This window comes from Aptenodytes patagonicus, chromosome 14 (assembly GCF_965638725.1).
Source record: "Aptenodytes patagonicus chromosome 14, bAptPat1.pri.cur, whole genome shotgun sequence".
NCBI classification, from domain to species: Eukaryota; Metazoa; Chordata; class Aves; order Sphenisciformes; family Spheniscidae; genus Aptenodytes; species Aptenodytes patagonicus.
In genome coordinates this window covers 17,558,524-17,575,883 of record NC_134962.1, presented here as the reverse complement: position 1 = coordinate 17,575,883, position 17,360 = coordinate 17,558,524, and the positions used below count along the sequence as shown (strand labels likewise).

General features: G+C 53.0%; 2 protein-coding genes across 5 annotated transcripts in view; one reads left to right on the top strand and one right to left on the bottom strand.

Annotated features, from left to right (window-relative positions):
* The window catches only part of L3MBTL1 (L3MBTL histone methyl-lysine binding protein 1), a 30,607-nt gene extending 22,164 nt beyond the window's left edge, over positions 1 to 8,443 (top strand). For 3 of the 4 annotated variants that reach the window (XM_076351681.1, XM_076351680.1, XM_076351684.1), the window contains 5 exons: positions 272 to 469; positions 796 to 842; positions 1,778 to 1,935; positions 2,793 to 2,855; positions 3,852 to 8,443. In XM_076351681.1, the coding sequence (XP_076207796.1) occupies positions 272 to 469; positions 796 to 842; positions 1,778 to 1,935; positions 2,793 to 2,855; positions 3,852 to 3,986 (601 nt within the window). In that variant the 3' untranslated portion in view covers positions 3,987 to 8,443. The remainder of the gene's footprint in view (positions 1 to 271; positions 470 to 795; positions 843 to 1,777; positions 1,936 to 2,792; positions 2,856 to 3,851) is intronic. The other variant, XM_076351683.1, reaches the window with a different exon arrangement.
* A 384-nt stretch (positions 8,444 to 8,827) lies between these two features.
* LOC143167004 (osteoclast-associated immunoglobulin-like receptor) lies at positions 8,828 to 11,212 on the bottom strand. The gene is made up of 5 exons (XM_076351969.1): positions 10,932 to 11,212; positions 10,806 to 10,841; positions 10,342 to 10,611; positions 9,810 to 10,094; positions 8,828 to 9,127 (listed from the first exon to the last, which is right to left on the bottom strand). The coding sequence occupies exons 1-5, from the start codon at positions 10,963 to 10,965 to the stop codon at positions 9,003 to 9,005; spliced, it is 750 nt and encodes a 249-aa protein (XP_076208084.1). The 5' UTR covers positions 10,966 to 11,212; the 3' UTR covers positions 8,828 to 9,002.
* Positions 11,213 to 17,360: the final 6,148 nt, after the last annotated feature.

The following is a 17,360-nucleotide window of genomic DNA, read 5'->3' as shown; positions in this document are numbered from 1 at the left end:
ACCTGCTTGATCAGCACTGTGGTGACTTGCACAGGGTCACTGTGACGGCAGCGGAGAAGGTGGGATGGGTGTTTGTACCTGGAGGGACTGGGTGTGCCCTGCCCGTGCACTCAGCGTCCTCGCTCCTGGAATTTGTTCAGCGCATCTTTACTCTGCTTTCTGTGGCCAGGGCTACGGCTTCCCATGCTCGGGGCAGAGGGGTGGCCCTGCTGGCTCGCCCCCCCATGCTGCTCGAGCCAGGTCCAACACTTGCCTCCCCTCTGTTCTCTAGGAAGTGCCCCACGCCAGGTTGCGACGGGTCAGGACATGTGACTGGGAGATTCACGGCCCATTACTGCCTCTCAGGGTGCCCACTGGCAGAGAAGAACCAGGGCAGGCTTAAGGCGGACTTGTCTGACACTGAGGCCTCAACTCGCAAGAGGAACCCGATTGGCTTCCCTCAGCGAAAGAAATCTCGGCACCATGGGAGGTAGGGGCAAGCCTGGTGAGCCCCCTGCAGCAGTGCAGGGCCCCTGTGCCACGACTGCCATCCCTGGGAGGGATGGCCAAGCCAGAGAGGCTCCTTGACTGCAGGGGAGCATGGTTGCTGGCAGCTGGCATTTGTCCTTCCAGCTCTGTTGGGCACCTCACTTGGTTTTTCTTCCCACATTTTGTATCTTTAGCTGTCAACCCTTTGGGTCAGGGTCCGAGAGGTAATCCTTGCTCCCACTGCCAAGGCATTGCTCTGTGCAGTGTGGAGGAGGGCCCTTGGGCCAGTCCCAACCCAGTTGGAAATCAGTCTTCCTGTCTCTTTAGAGGGCGACCTCCAAAGTACCGGAAGATCCAGCAGGAAGACTTCCAGAGTAAGTGCCGTCCTCTGCTGTGGTATCATCACAGGGGCAAGGCTCGAGGAGCTGGGGTGGTGGGTGTTGGAGGCAGGTCTTCCTTGGCTCACTCAGTCAGACCTCACGCAGGTGAACACCAGTGAGGAGCTTGTGGTCGACTGCCAAAGTTGACCATCTGACAAGGAACGTCCCTGCCTCTTACCAGAGCTCTGCTAAGTCCCTTGTCATGTCTCTTGGTTTGTCTGTGAATCTTTGAGTACTTTAGGGCAGGGAATTGGGATCGTCTCTCTGTGGCAGTGCATTTTCCCCAGCGCTTTGTCCTCTTCAGACAGGGATGCTGTGCCTTCATCTTGTGGCTGCCATACCCCAAAACATCAGTGTGTGAAGTGCCAAATTGTTGCTGCAGCACAGAAACTGGTGCTGAACAGTTTGCCTGGCATTTAGTTCTGATGACTGACATAAGATGATGACTGACATTTATTCCAGCCACTATCCATTTTACCATGGGCTGTCCTGCTGCCTACCCCAGCGCTGGGGTTGAATGAAGAAGATCTCTTCTTGGGAGCCATCCTTGACTCCTTGGAGCAGAGAGCAAGGGAAAAGCTTTGTTAAAAATGTGAAATGAGCTGAATGATATGGGATGGCATTCTGGTGTGAAATTTGACATTGAAATCTAGTTCAGTATGGAAAATGAATGATTGAAGGTGGTGAGAACAAGGCAAAGCCAAGCTTGTCTCTAAACTTCTTCCCCCGCCACATCCAATCCCACCAAACTGAACACTTTGATACACTGATATCCTATTAATTCAAGGGACAACCACTAGCTCTTGATACCTGGACCCATGAGACCATGTGTTGCCAGCCCTGGGCCCTCCCCAAGGCTTGTAGGATGTGATGTGATGGGATGTTCTCATCCTTCTACCTTGTATCACATCTTGCATTTTTATTGCCAGCTATTTCTTCAGACAATATGCACCAGTCGCTCTTCATGTCTGCCCTGTCTGCCCACCCTGACCGCTCCCTGTCGCTCTGCTGGGAGCAGCACTGCAAACTCCTGCCGGGGGTGGCTGGCATCACAGCAACTACAGTGTCCAAGTGGACCATTGATGAGGTAAGATGGTTTTTGAAGACCGTGTGCTGGCTCCTAACCCACTGGCATGGCTGGGACCACTCTACCTGGCTGTGCAGCACCACGGTACATGCACCAGGCACGGAGGTGCTTCAGTGGCCATTTCCCTGGGCTAGCGAGAAGGCGGTCTGCTGGACACGCTTGTGGGGAGCTGTGTGGAGAGCTGCCAGACATGAGCCCTGATGGCAGCTTCTGGGAAGCGCATGCAGAACTGCCAGGTTCTTGCTTGGCTTGAATGTGACACTAGCCCAGGGCAGGCAGATGAAGGCAAACAGCAGTCTCTTCATTTAGCATGTTACAGTTTTCCAAATAAATCAGTTTCATATTTGCCAGGTTAAAAAATTAAACCATAGACTCTGCAGATAAGAAGTCACTTCCCTGTTTCTCTGAAAAAGAAATATTTACTTCAGATTCTTCATCGTCACCTTCATTCACTTTCTTGGGCATCTGCGATGGCCCCTCTTAAGGCCTGGGTAGCTGGAACTCTGGCACCAATCCCAGCAGCCAGCCCTGCCTGATTTCCCCCTTACCCCCCTGTGTGCCCGTGTCCTGCCCCTGCCCCTCAGTGGGAATCATCTTGCTGTGCTGGAGATGGCTCGTTGGAGATGAACCTGCTGTAGCATTTGCTACTCTGGGGCTGGAGGAGGCCAGCACCTATGCCCTGGTCCAAGGGTGATCCCTAGGCATGGGAGGGTGCTGCAACTTCAGCCTTTGCTCTAACAGCCATGTTACCTTACAGGGCACAAAATGCCTCTGTGGAAGTGAGGATGTGGGCTCATGGGGGGTCTCCAGCCAGAAACATCGCTTCTGTCTTGATATTTTTCTCCGTTTATTCCAAGGTCTTTAGCTTTGTTCAGACTCTGACGGGTTGTGAGGACCAAGCCAAGCTCTTCAAGGATGAGGTGAGAAGGGCTGGAGGATGAGTGCAGGTGGCCAAGGACAGCTGTTTGCCAACAAGGGCAGGGGGGAATTGGCCAGTGGCCTTCCTGCAACGGATTGCTGCTGAATGCTGAGAGCACGTCCAGCACCTGGCAGTGATCCCACCCTGCAGCCCTGGGGGCAGCAGCCCCCCACTGCATTTGGGTGTGCAGCTCTCTGCCTGTGCAGATATGGTGGCAGGAGGGAAATGCTGACACCCAAGGAGCTATGCTGCCCTGTTCTCCCGCCATGGGTGAGGGAGGACTCCTCTGAGAAGGCTAGGGTGAGGGAGCGGGAGGAGGATGGTGCTGCAGCCTTAATAGCAGCATCACCTCCTGAGGGAAGCTGCTTACTCCTCACCCATTCATCCTTCCCTGTCTGCATCCTCTCACCAGCACAGCAGTTCAGTGGCATTGCTGTCTGTCAGCCAGGTTAATCGTTTTTAGACCCCTCTGGACAGATGCGCAGAGGGGCTGCTTTCCGGCATGCGCACGCAGTACACCCAGGGCAGGCTGATCCTGGGCACACTGGGTACAGCAAGTGTCCCAGCCTGTTAGTAAATGGCCCCTGTGCTTTAAGGGTGCTCAGGCACACAAAGCTGAGCTGGGGGCAGCCTCCACACATGCCGGGACCTGGAGCAGGGAATGGTGTTTGCCCAGAGCAGGTTGCCTGCTGGCTGTATGCTGTGCCCGTTGTGCTCTGGCACAGAAGCCTGGACCGGCTGCAGTGTGAGCTCCAGGGGTGGCCCCTGGAAGGGCCTTTCCCTCTCTCTGCCTTGTTCCCTGGGTGCGTGAGTTCCCAGCTCTGGCTTACCTGGGGCAGCGTGGGAGTGCTGTGGGTAAACCCTGCCCCTGGCCTCCCTGGGATCATCTGTGGCACCTGGCTGAGGGTGAGTGCAACTGTACACGTCCCCAGGTCATGCCCGTGCTGGCTGTCCCTAAGAAGTCGGTGAGTGCCTTTGTCCCTGCTCTCCTCTCCAGATGATCGATGGCGAGGCATTCCTCTTGCTGACGCAGGCTGACATCGTCAAGATTATGAGTGTCAAGCTGGGCCCGGCACTCAAGATCTACAATGCCATCCTCATGTTCAAGAATGCTGATGACACCTTAAAGTGACTTTTCTTGGCCCAATCGGGACCCTCCCTCAGCACTGGTGCTGCCAAACTGTCCGGTCAGGAAGAGATTCTCCCCGACTGACCGCAGCTTGTCATGTCCTGCTCATGTCCTCTCGGGTGCCGCATCTCCTCTCTCCCACCAGTCCATCTCCCATCCTCTCCCCTCCACTCCCACTGTCCTTCTCCTCCAGCGCTGGGTACAGGCTGACCCCAAGCCTCAGGGGTGGCTGCAGGGACGGAGGGTGGATGTAGGACGAGCCTGTTTTAGCGCAACAGCTGCCTGCTGTGACTGCACCGATTCGGGGTGTGTGTTGAGGGACGGGGGAGCGGTGCAGAGGGTGTAGCAGCTGGGGACTGACACCACTACTCAAGTCACCCAGGTAAGGGAAGGGACTGACTGCCCGCGTATGTGCTTGCACCCGTTTAAAGGCTGATACTGGCTTTGCTCAGCAGCTGAGAGATTTTTTTTCCCTTCAATGTGTTCCTCTGGGGGAGCTTGTGTTAACATCGTTTCCAAGGGGTGCTCTCAAGGAGCTTCTGCTCACTTTGCCTTTTTCTCTGAATTCTTCTGACTTTCCCTTCTAAGGCCAGATGATGACTTTGCTTTGCCCCTTCACTGCACTGGGAACCAGTGGCCCACCTCTTGCCCCTTCCAGGGACCAATGTGTCCTTGCTGCTGCTCCGCCCATGACCAGCGTCTGTGCTTTACTGTAATGCAGCAGCCCCAGGGCCCCATGGGGCCAGGGCTGGATGGGTGCAGAACAAGCTCCATTTCCTCTTGCGCTTCAGGCTGTCTTGGCCAGCATGTCTCTGGGGGAAAGGATGCTTGGTTAACTTGTTCCCCTTGCAGCAATTAAAAAAATCCTCTGCAAAGGAGAGTTGGGCCCTCTTTGGTCCACGTATTGGGAGCAAGGCCCTTTCTAGAGCAGAGACAGCTGCCAAGGACAAGAAGTACCTATTCCTTCATAGGCAGATCCACAGCTCACTTCTGAAGGCGTTCCTGAGTTGGCTGACTTGATTCTGCCAAGCCACTGCCTTCCCCTTTTTTGCCCTCGCTAGGCCCCCAGGTTTTGCTGTCTGAAGAGCAGGATCTTCTGCTGTCCCTGGATTCCTTACCTGCAGAGCTAAATGAAATTCAGCAGTTAACTGTTTTTTTACTGTCCTTTTAGTAACACAGCACCTTTTCAACAAAGGTGCAGGCACTTTGGGAATGCCCATGTAACACTGTCCCTTGTAATGGAGGAGAGGCCGAGTAGGCTAGGACTCCAGAGCCAGAAAAGCCAACATGCCTGGGGGGTCCTGACAAGAGTCCCAGGCAGCTTCTGATAGTCCCTGTGTCCACTGGCAACACCCACATTGCTCTCGCCGTGGTCTGTCATCCTGTGCACGCCTGCTGTGGGTGCTGTTGAAGCAGTGGTGTGGTAGTGTAGTGCTGGAAGGCGGCCACGTGCCCCGAGGGCTCTCCATAGTCTGCAGTGATGTGATCTGAGTCCCACGTCCACTTTCTTTCCCATTGCCAAGAATGACATATCAGTAGCAAGACAATTTTTCCTCCTTTCCCAGTGCCCAAAGACAGGGATGAAGAGATCTTAGCAAGTGCACCAGCAATGTGTCTTGGAGCAGCACTGCCTTGGGAGCCGCTGTCACACCTGGGTCAATCTGTTCTAGGCTTCCCATGGAAATGTAGCATTTTGACTCTTTGTTATTGAATATTTGGGGTCACATTTGACCTGCTCTTGAAAAGTCTGCTGCTTGCTCTTCACACAGGACTTGCAACTAGTCTGTGTATTTGTTTTGTCAGTGCTTGGGTTTGATTTAGGCAGCTCTTCCTCTCCTTTCCTTTTTCTGTTTTCTCCCATCTCTTCAAGCACTGCAGTTGTGGCCAGCTGTGGAGAGAGGGGGAGTGGGAAGGAACATCCACGTCCCTGGGTCCCACAGTCACTCCCCAAGTCACCCTTGATCCTCAGTAAATGGTCCTGAAGTTGGTCTCTTCAGTTGATGGGGAGTCTGTTTCTGGGCCACTGTGTGCTGAGGGAGAAGAAGAGAAGCCCTGGGAGCTTCAGCTGTGAGACTCTCTGTGTGACCGGTACTGAGATCTCTCCAAGTGTGATCTGGAATGCAACAGCTCCTGTTTGGCTTTTGATACCCTTGCACAGGACATGGTTATTGAGCTTATAAGGAATCATCTTATGAAAGCATCCTATTCTCATCTGCTGCATTCCCTCATGCTAAGTCATTCCTCCTGTTAGGGAAGGGACTAAGCACTGTCCCTGGGTGCTGGGAGAGGAGTTGCTACCCAGGTGTCAGATCGGAAACTAGCGTGAAGGATGGAGAGTCTTGTCTCTCACAGGGCTGCCCTGGAGAGCAGAGGTGGTGGTGGTGAGCTCAGAAGATCCCTGCTGAAGGGGAAGAGGAGCCATGAGTCAAGCCATGGCTGGCCCACAAGACTGGGTGCAACCAACACCACCAGCTCTTGCTCTGCTGTTGGGTGCAATCAAACCATGCTCTGCTTGGGCACCAGCAAAACAGGCAGAGGTGCATGCTCCAGACTGTGCCAGCCATGGGCATCAGCAGGAAGCTGTGCCCATGGGGTACTGCCTTACCTGAGCTCTTTCGACCTCCCTCAGAGCAGATGCAAACTGGACAGGACTGCCAAGCTGCTCCCCCTTGGCTGTGGAGCCTGGCTGCACAGCTGGACCCCAGGTCTCTGCTGGGTCTGAGCTCTGCGCAGGGAGCAGCTGCCAGGAAAACCGCTGGAAGGGTGATGCGAGATGTGAGGGTCTCTGTCATACACACTTACCTGCTGTCTTGAGCATCAGTTCATCAGCCTCTCAGGCTGACTCAGCTGTTCGGGTGCAAAGCTTCTGGGTTCATCTGGGTGAGAGAGTTACAGGTTTTGTAGGTGGTCAAGGGCTATTTACTGTTAAAACCTTCTTCGTGTTTCCTTTAAAACCAAACCAAACCCAAAGCATTGTGTGTGTATGTGTGGATGGGTGTTTGTGGAAGTACCACGATGCCATTTCCTCTACTGTTGGTGTGTCACTGTTTTAATGTGGTGGTCTCTGAGGCTGTGGAGGCAGCAGGCTCTGGTCCAAGGGTCTCGGGTGATGTGTCCTCCGTGAGCAGAAGTTGTCTCTGGTCCCAGCAGGGAAGCAAGGAGAAGGAAGGTTTGCTGCACCCCTGGCCTTGGCAGGTCCTCCATCTCCACAGAGCATTGATTGGGAGTCCCCCCCCTCAGGGAGCATCTAGGGCAGCTGTGACCAAGGCAGAAGCATTGAAGTTTTTCATCTTTCCACTGTTGCCTGACCAAACTCCTCACAGGGATGTCTACTGCCGTGTCACTAAGAAGCCGGAGAGGACAATGGGGCTGAGTCTGGCCCACAGGTTCCTCTCTGGGGTCTTTCTGAGAGATGTGACTGCAGCCAAAATTTCTAAGTCAATGAAGAATTTTTCAAGTCAAATATTTTTTTGAGTGAAGGCCCCCAAGCATGTGCTCCTGTCATTCCTGCCCCTGCTGCTGCAGATGGTGTTGGCAGGGCTTAGCTGGAGCCATGGGAGATGTCCCACCACATGCTCCAGCCTCGGGCATGGGATGTCTTCTGGGGCGGCTGGTCTGCAGGTGACTCCGGGTGCACAGGAGCAGTTGGAGCCTCTCAGGAAGGGGTTTTTCCCTTCTCATGGAAATGGGCAGCATCGTGACGGTGTGAGGCCAAGGTCTCCATTTCCGTGAGAGCAACCAGCCTGAAGCTCAGCGAGGAGGGCGGCCATGCCCGCCTCGCCAGAGCACAGCTGCCTGCCTCTGCCTTCCTCCAGTGATTTCCACGTTGATCACAAGCACTTTTAGAAAAGAAAGAAACCCCCCAAATTGTCTGGGAGTGTTGAGGGTTTAGGGCAGCTGCCGCCTGCAGAGGCAAATCTGGAGATGTGAGTGCAGTGAGGGGTGTTGGAGAAGAGGAGGGAGCCGTGAGAGGGATGTGACTTTGCCGTTCCTGCTCCTCTGTTCCTCACTCCTCAGCCTCTGGGAGGGGACCTGTCGGTGCAAAGGAGAGGGAAAGACCTGAGGGCTGCAGCCTAGCTCCCTGCCTCCAATCCAACCCTTCCCTCTGGGGCCTGAGGCTCGCTCATCCTTGGAAGGAGGAAAGGGGGGGCGTATTTTGGAAGGAGCGTGATTATGATAACAAAAGCTTTTTTGCACTTTCATTCATTTTGCACTCGTTTTTAATTTCTTTTTTTCCACGTTTTTGATAGTCGCACCTCCTCTTTGTGTTTTCACAACAGAAATACTTTTGTTGTAGCCAGTGAAGCTATTCTGGAACTTTGTGTCCTGAGTATACAGAGGTTTAAAGGTCCTATATATATAAATTTATATCTGTAGAAAAGTAAATTTATATATATAGATCATGGCGTGATGTGTTTTCGTCAGTGTTTTAAAATAATAAACGGATGTGAGCAACGGAAGTCTGTGCAGCTGGAGACTGGTTATTCAGCCCTGCTGCCTCCCCTGGGGAAAGGCGCTCGTCCCTGCTGGGGACAGAAGGAAACAGGCAGACAGACAGACACGCACACCGGGGCGGGGGGGGGTGGGGGTGGGGGTGGGGAGGCGGGGGCGGACTGCTGTGCCCCCGGGCCCCTCCCCCAGGCCATAGCCCCGCCCCAGCATAGGGCCCCAGCCCAGAGCCCCGCCCCTTCTGTAGGGCCCCACCCCAGCCCAGAGCCCCGCCCCCTCCCGTGGCCCTTGGCCGGAGCCCCGTCCCCTGCCGTGGGGGTCACCCCGGCCATGCAGAGCCCAAAGCCCGAACCCTGCCCGTCCCGCAGAGTGACTCCCGGAGGCAGCCGGATGGGGAGGCACGGTTTATTTATCCCACTGTGAGACGCTGGAGGGGAATCCCAGTGTTCCCTTACTGGTCTCGGTCACGGGGAGCTCTGCGTGCGGGGAGCGTGCTGGCCCCCCCAGCTCCGGCGGCTGGGGCAGCATGGCCATCTCTCCCACAGAGGCAGAGGGGAGCTGCGCTCCATCCTAGTGGGGTCCCGGCCGGCCCAGCCTGTGCAGGTGGCTGTGCATGGCCTCAGCCACGATCAGCCCCAGCAGGACCAGGACCCCGGCCCCCAGGACCAGGCGCACCACGTTGCTCCAGGTGTAATCTGCAGGGGACAGGAAGGGACAGTCACTGGGGGCCCCTGGGAGGAGCCCCCCCCGGGAGCTCCCAGACCAAAGGAGTCCCATGGGGGCAACAGGGCACCCAAGGGGACAGAAGGGGTACACATGGGGCTTCCAGGGCAAACAGACACACGTGGACAAGAGGACACGCTGAGTAGCTCCTGGTCTAAAGAGGGATAAAGGGAAGTTCATAGGGAGCAAAGGGAGACTGAAGGGCTCCTGTTGGCTCTACCTTCCGCATCCATGCCCCCAGGGACAACCCCTACCCGCAGTCTCTGACCTGTCACCCTGCCCAGTGGCACCAAAGATGGGGAGGACAGGAACATGGAGCTGGCCCTGACCTGCCACTGCCAGCCAGACAATGCCACTGGGTTCCGACAAGACGTATGATTCCCTGGGTCTGGTAGGTGCAGGCATAGGTGTCCCCTGACACTTGCCCCCCAACTGGTAGTCTAGCAACCCTGTGTTTATAGGGTCTATAGGTCATCTGTAGGGTGTCTGAGGAGTTGGGAAGGCTCAAACACATCTGAAGGAAGCTGTAATCCTCTGCTTGGACCCCTATTACAGTTGCTTTCTTCCCCCACATCCTCTTTTCTAGTTCCCCCAGGATGTGGCAGATGCCAGGGAGGAAGAGAAGAGTAGGATGTGGCTGGGGGGATGTCTCACCTCTCACCACCAAATCCAGGGTCTTGCTGACAGCAGACCATTCAAACGAAGCACTCCTGGTGAAACACTGGCAGCTGTAGCGGCCCCTATTGCCTTTATGCACATGGGAGAGGTTGAAATAATCTTGTTCCTTTGAGAGTAAGTTGAGGGCTTTGATCTGGCCCTCCAGGTACAGGAAACAGCCAGCACTGGAGTGTGCGATGGTGCAACGGAAAATCACGTAAGCTCCTGCAGCCACTTCATGCCCAGGCAGGACAGAGAGGACAGGTTTGGGGAGACGGAACTCTGTGGGGAGAAGAGAGGGCACGAGAAAATGTGCAGGGCTTTGGCATGGTGGCAGGAGCCACCAGGATCTCTATGATCCCACCACCTGGCTCAGGCAGAGGTGAAGATGGTCCCCATCTCTCTAAGCCAGGGAAGAGGGGAAAAACCGTGCTCATGATGAGGACAGTGAAGCTAAGTGGCTACGTGCATCCCAGTCTGCCCACATGGCATCTGACCCCACATGAAGGGGTAACAGCACATCCCTTACCTTGCACCATGACCTCCAGGGTTTCACTGCGAGCCAGCACAGTGCCTCCATCCAGGTAATGGCAGCTGTAGGCACCTGTGTCCTCTTGGGTGGCATTAGTGATGGAGAACTCGGCCCTGCTGCCATGCAGCTCCAGGGTACGGAGCTGCTGGCCATTCTTGTACAGCACGAAGTTTCCATTGTCATGCTGGCAAATGCAGCAGATGGTAGTGGAGCCTCCTGGTGGGATCACCCCAGGTGGCTTCAGGAAGATGGAGATTGTGGGGGCACCTGCATAGGGTGAGAGATGCTGCCAGACAGACAGGGAGTCCCCAGCACCCTGCTGCCCTGGAGCCTGGAGGCTCCAGGCCCCATCTCCACACAAGGGTGAGTTTTGTTCTGTGGGGCTGGGGAAGAGCCCGGGGAGATGGGTAGGGGCCCAGAGATGTGTCCAAACTCCTCGTCTACCTCCTCATGATACTCACTTGATGTAGCCTTGCTCTGTGCCACCAGCCAAGCACCTGCAAGAGAAACAGCCATGCTACAGCTCTATGGAGTCTCCGGAAGCTTCATGTCCCTCTCTGGGAGCGCACACAGTCTCTGGCACTCACCGAAGGCTAGCACGTGGGTCACAGGCAGCATCATGTCCCTCTTGGCTCCCTCCGTCCTTGGATCAAGCAGGGCTTCTTCAGAGGAAGGCGTTGGCTGGAGGCACTGAGCAGCTGGGTGGCTTCTTGTGGTTCCTGATACACCCTTGTTGCCACAAGCCACCTTCTGTCTCACGGCTCGGGTTTCTGCAGACACAATTGCAGGGCTGGGATGGTCGAACTGGAACCAGAATGTCCCAGTCACATGCCCAGTGCTGGGCACCTGTGATGACCTGGTCTTAGGATCCTGCAGACTTTAGGAAGAAGCTATCGGGGCTTTTCGTTTCTCTTTTTTGGCTCTGGTCACTTGGTGGGGAAACGGCTTCCTCTCAGCCCTTGCGAAACAGGGTGATGTTCTGCAACCAGGGCGGGGAGAAGAGACAGCGCAGGACTCTTTCTGAATCTCGGTGAGAAAGCTCCAACAAGTGGCGTCATAAAATAGCTGTTTTAATAAGACAGAATAAAAAGGGGACTATAGACAGCAAGTAAATCTTACATCCCTTCGGAGACAGGGCACCCCACTTTCCTGCAGCATTGATGGATCCTGGATAGATTTTTCCCATGGCATGCTGCACAAATCCCATCTGTGGAGATGTGCCCAGCATCTGAAGGGGCGTAAGATTTACTTGTGATCTATATTCCTCTTTTTTATTCTATGTCATGAAAACAGATATTTTTATTACTCCATTTGTTGTCAGGCCTTTCTCACTGAGGTCCAGGAAGACCTCTGCATCATGTCATGCCCCCTCGTCATGCCCAGAAACCCTGCATGGTGCCCCCCGCTGCAGTGCAGACCAGGTGGTGGAGGGGGAAAGGACACTGGGTCCAGCCATAGGCTATGTCCAGGCTGTGCTCTTCCCCACGGCTGTGGGGCACGTTTGGTGGCTCCACAGAGTGGAATAGGAGGGAAGTAACTTGGCTTCCCTTTTGACCTCCTCAGGGGCTGTTTCATCCCACCTGGCCTATAGTGTCTTTCATTGGAGGAGGGACAGCAGTATCTCCTACTGTCCTGGTTTCGGCTGGGATAGAGTTAATTTTCTTCCTAATAGCTAATATAGTGCTGTGTTTTGGATTTAATATGAGAACAATGTTGATAACACACTGATGTTTTAGTTGTTGCTGAGCAGTGCTTACACTAGCCAAGGACTTTTCAGCTCCTCGTGCCCTGCCAGTGAGAAACTGGGAGGGGGCACAGCCAGGACAGCTGACCCAAACTGGCCAAAGGGATATTCCATACCGTATGACGTCATGCTCAGTATATAAACTAGGGGGAGTTGGCCGGGGGGGCAGCGATCGCTGCTCGGGGACGGGCTGGGCATTGGTCAGTGGGTGATGAGCAATTGCATTGTGCATCACTTGTTTTGTATATTCTTTTATCATTATTATTATTATTATTGTATTCTCTTCCTTTGTTGTCCTATTTTTAGGGGGTTACTTTTTTTCCCCGAGTCTCTCCCCCATCCCACGAGGGGGTGGGAGCATGAGCGAGCAGATGTGTGGTGCTTGGTTGCCAAGTGGAGTTAAACCACGACAGTCCTGTTTGGCGCCCAACGTGGGGCACAAAGGGTTGAGATAATGGTAGATCTGACCAGAGTGTGTTAAAACAAATTTGTTATAAGCATTCATTATATTTAGTAGTTGCTGGTCACAATGTTGATTTATTCGGTCTCAAAGTTGTTGTATTTGTTCTCATAGTTGTGTTATGCAACACCTTACTTGCCGTATATACTGTTTATCAGTATTTATGTGCTGTTTATCACCTCTGGGCAGTGGATTAAGGTTATCGCTTTGCTGTACTGTGTAACACTGGCTTATGGTATGATAAAATTACTGGTCATGAGATCAATCTGGTATTTGTACTCAGCGTTGCCATCATCTCTGTACTTCAGGAGCCATCTATCGGAAATTATTAATAATTACACTTTTTACTTTTTCTCCTTGGAGAGTCAACCTATTGGGGAGACACCTTCCTCCATCTTCCCCTGCTCCTCCAGGCTAATTACAACAGCTCTTGAGACTTTTGAATATCCTTGGGATGTTCAAACCAGCATGTTCCTATTGCTATGTCTCCTGAATGTGTGTCAGGTCTTGCTTAGGGTTAAAAAACTATTTAAGAATGCTGCGGCTACTCCAACCCCCATGACAGGCACTGCGTCTACTCCAACCCCCACAACAGGCACTGCAGCTACTCAAACCCCAGCAACAGGTACTGCAGCTGAACCAGAGAACCAACCTGTGCCAGTATCAGTTGCCCCCATACACAAGAAGAAATCTTGGAAGCAAAAGTCAGCTCATTTAGTAAGGGATGAAGAAGCTCCTCCTAAGAGGGAGCAGGAGGAAGAAGAAGCATACTGCCCTGCCAGCGAGGAGGCAGACTACTCTAAAGCAGGGCCATCACGAGAACAGGAGGAGGAAAAGGAAGAAATCCCCGCTTCCCCCGAGAAAGTACTCCCGAGGATTCCTCCTCTTCCTTGGAGGGAGAGGCAGAACTTACAAATGAGATGGTAACCACACGATCTCTATCCCTGAGTGAGCTGCGAGATAGGCAAAAGGATTTCAGCCATTGTCCAGTGAGTACATTGTCACCTGGCTGCTCCGATGCTGGGATAACGGGGCCAGTACCCTAGGTAGGGAAGCCAAGCAGCTGGGATCCCTTTCCAGGGAAGGGGGCATTGACAAAGCAACTGGAAAAGGGGCACAAGCCCTCAGCCTCTGGAGGCAACTCCTGTCAGGCATGAAAAAAAGGTATCCCTTCAAGGAAGATGTTATATGTCACCCAGGCAAGTGGACCACCATGGAGAGAGGTATCCAGTACCTGAGGGAATTAGCCGTGCTGGAGGTGATTTATGATGACCTGAACAATGAGCAGCTATCCAAAGATCCAGATGAAGTCAAGTGCACACGACCCATGTGGCAGAAGTTTGTACAGAGCGCACCATCATCATATGATTGGCAGTAATGACCTGGAAAGACAGAGAGGAACAAACGGTGGGTGAATTGGCTGGCCAACTCAGGCAATATGAAGAAAGTCTCTCTTCCTCCCTACGGGCCTGCATCTCGGCTGTGGAGAAACTGCCAGACATGCTAGCCGAGAAACTGTTCCAGCGATTCAAAGAGGATATGTCCTACTCCCCACCTGTACAGACCGGTATCTCAGCCATTAGAAGTAAGTAAGTGTCCCTCTGCTCAAGAGAGAGGATATAGTGGATACACACCATGGGCCACCCTGTGGTTTTACCTACGTGACCACGGAGAGGACATGAGGAAGTGGGATGGAAAAATCTACCTTGACCCTAGAGGCACGGGTACGTGAGTTGCAAGGAAAAACAATTGCAAAAGGGGGTTCTTCCAGGAAAATTGCTGCTCCAGTTTCCAATGGGCAGTTCCCCAGACAGACTAGAAGGGCCGATCTTCTGATCTTAATGAAGAGACTTCTGACTCGTATTTACAGGAAATGAGAAACGAATACTATGACCAGGACTAGAGGGGCCCTGCCTCCAGCCAGTTGGAGGAAAAGGACAACTGGGTTTACTGGACTGTGTGGATTCAGTGGCCTGGCACATCGGACCCACAGGAGTATAAGGCTCTAGTGGACACTGGTGCACAGTGTACCCTAATGCCATCAAGCTATAAAGGGGCAGAACCCATCTGTATTTCTGGAGTGACAGGGGGATCCCAACAGCTAACTGTATGGGAGGCTGAAGTGAGTCTAACTGGGAATGGGTGGCAGAAGCACCCCATTGTGACTGGCCCAGAGGCTCCGTGCACCCTTGGCATAGACTACTTCAGGAGAGGGTACTTCAAGGACCCAAAAGGGTACTGGTGGGCTTTTGGTGTAGCTGCCTTGGAGATGGAAGAAATTAAACAGCTGTCCACCTTGCCTGGTCTCTCGGAGGACCCTTCTGTTGTGGGGTTGCTGAAGGTTGAAGACCAACAGGTGCCGATCGCCACCACAATGGTGCCTCGGTGGCAATATCGCACCGAGACTCCCTGATTCCCATCCATAAGCTGATTCATCGACTGGAGAGCCAAGGAGTGATCAGCAAGACCCGCTCACCCTTTAACAGTCCTGTATGGTCAGTGTGAAAGTCTAATGGAGAGTGGAGACTAACAGTAGACTATCGTGGCCTGAACGAAGTCACGCCACCACTGAGTGCTGCCGTGCCGGACATGCTAGAACTTCAATACGAACTGGAGTCAAAGGCAGCCAAGTGGTATGCCACAGTTGATATTGCTAATGCATTTTTCTCAATCCCTTTGGCAGCAGAGTGCAGGCCACAGTTTGCTTTCACTTGGAGGGGCGTCCAGTACACCTAGAACCGACTGCCCCAGGGGTGGGAACAGAGCCCTACCATTTGCCATGGACTGATCCAGACTACACTGGAACAGGGTGAAGCTCTGGAACATTTGCAATACATTGATGACATCGTCATATGGGGCAACACAGCAGAAGAAGTTTTTGAGAAAGGGAAGAAAATAGTCCAAATCCTTCTGAAGGCCGGTTTTGCCATAAAACAAAGTAAGGTCAAGGGACCTGCACAGGAGATCAAGTTTTTAGGAATAAAATGGCAAGATGCACGTTGTCAAATCCCAATGGATGTGATCAGCAAAATAACAGCCATGTCTCCGCCAACTAGCAAAAAGGAAACACAAGCTTTCTTAGGCGTTGTGGGTTTTTAGAGAATGCATATTCCAAATTACAGTCTGATTGTAAGCCCTCTCTACCAAGTGACCCAGAAGAAGAATGATTTCAAATAGTGCCCTGAGCAATGACAAGCCTTTGAACAAAGTAAACAGGAGATAGTTCATGCAGTAGCCCTTGGGCCAGTCCGGGCAGGACAAGATGTAAAAAATGTGCTCTACACCGCAGCCGGGGAGAATGGCCCTACCTGGAGCCTCTGGCAGAAAGCACCAGGGGAGACTCGAGGTCGACCCCTAGGGTTTTGGAGTCGGGGATACAGAGGATCCGAGGCCCACTATACTCCAACTGAAGAAGAGAGATTGGCAGCATATGAAGGGGTTCGAGCTGCTTCGGAAGTGATCGGCACTGAAGCACAGCTCCTCCTGGCACCCCGACTGCCAGTGCTGGGCTGGATGTTCAGAGGGAGGGTCCTCTGTACACATCATGCGACTGATGCTACGTGGAGTAAGTGGGTCGCACTGATTACACAATGGGCTCAAATAGGAGACCCCAGTCGCCCAGGAATCTTGGAAGTGATCATGGATTGGCCAGAAGGCAAAGATTTTGGAATATTGCCAGGGGAGGAGGTGACGTGTGCTGAAGAGGCCCCACTGTATAATAAACTGCCAGAAAATGAGAAGCAATATGTCCTGTTCACTGATGGGTCCTGTCGTCTTGTGGGAAAGCATCGGAGGTAGAAGGCTGCTGTGTGGAGTCTTATACGAAAAGTCACAGAAACTGCTGAAGGAGAAGGTGAATCGAGCCAATTTGCAGCAGTAAAGGCCATCCAGCTGGCTTTAGACATTGCTGACCGAGAAAAGTGGCCAGTGCTCTATCTCTGTACTGACTCATGGATGGTGGCAAATGCCCTGTGGGGGTGGTTGCAGCAATGGAAGCAGAGCAACTGGCAGCGCAGAGGCAAACCCATCTGGGCTGCCGCATTGTGGCAAGATATTGCTGCCCGGGTGGAGAACCTGGTTGTAAAAGTCCGTCACGTAGATGCTCGCGTACCCAAGAGTCAGGCCACTGAAGAACATCAAAACAGCCAGCAGGTGGATCAGGCTGCTAAGATTGAAGTGGCTCAGGTAGATCTGGACTGGCAACATAAGGGTGAATTATTTATAGCTCGGTGGGCCCATGGCACCTCAGGCCATCAAGGAAGAGATGCAACATATGGATGGGCTTGTGAGGCTCATGATCGAGGGGTGGACTTGACCATGGACACTATTGCACAGGTTATCCATGAATGTGAAACATGCGCTGCGATCAAGCAAGCCAAGCAGTCTCTGGTACGGAGGACGATGGCTGAAATATAAATATGGGTGTTACCGTAAGTCGGCAAATTAAAAACTCTCTAAAACTCAATTTGGAGTTTTAGAAAGCAGGCATTCTTTATTGCGGTGCCGGGTGCACAGGGGATTGCTCCACCTAGTGTGCACACTGAGCTGCTCAACTATAGGAATTATGTACAATCAGAATATAAATATTCATTAGATTTCTGAGAAATGATTAACATATTCATGTTATTTCCTGGAACTCATTAACATATGTAAAAGTCTTTAACACATGCGCTCTTATGTTCATTGGTGGTCTTTCAGGGTCCTCTGGTGGTCATCGATAGTCTTCCTCACTGTGTCCGCTAGTTGAACTCAGTCTTTTCACCTGCAGAGTTTGTCTTTTGGCCCAGTTGCACTAACTAGCTGATTTCAGCA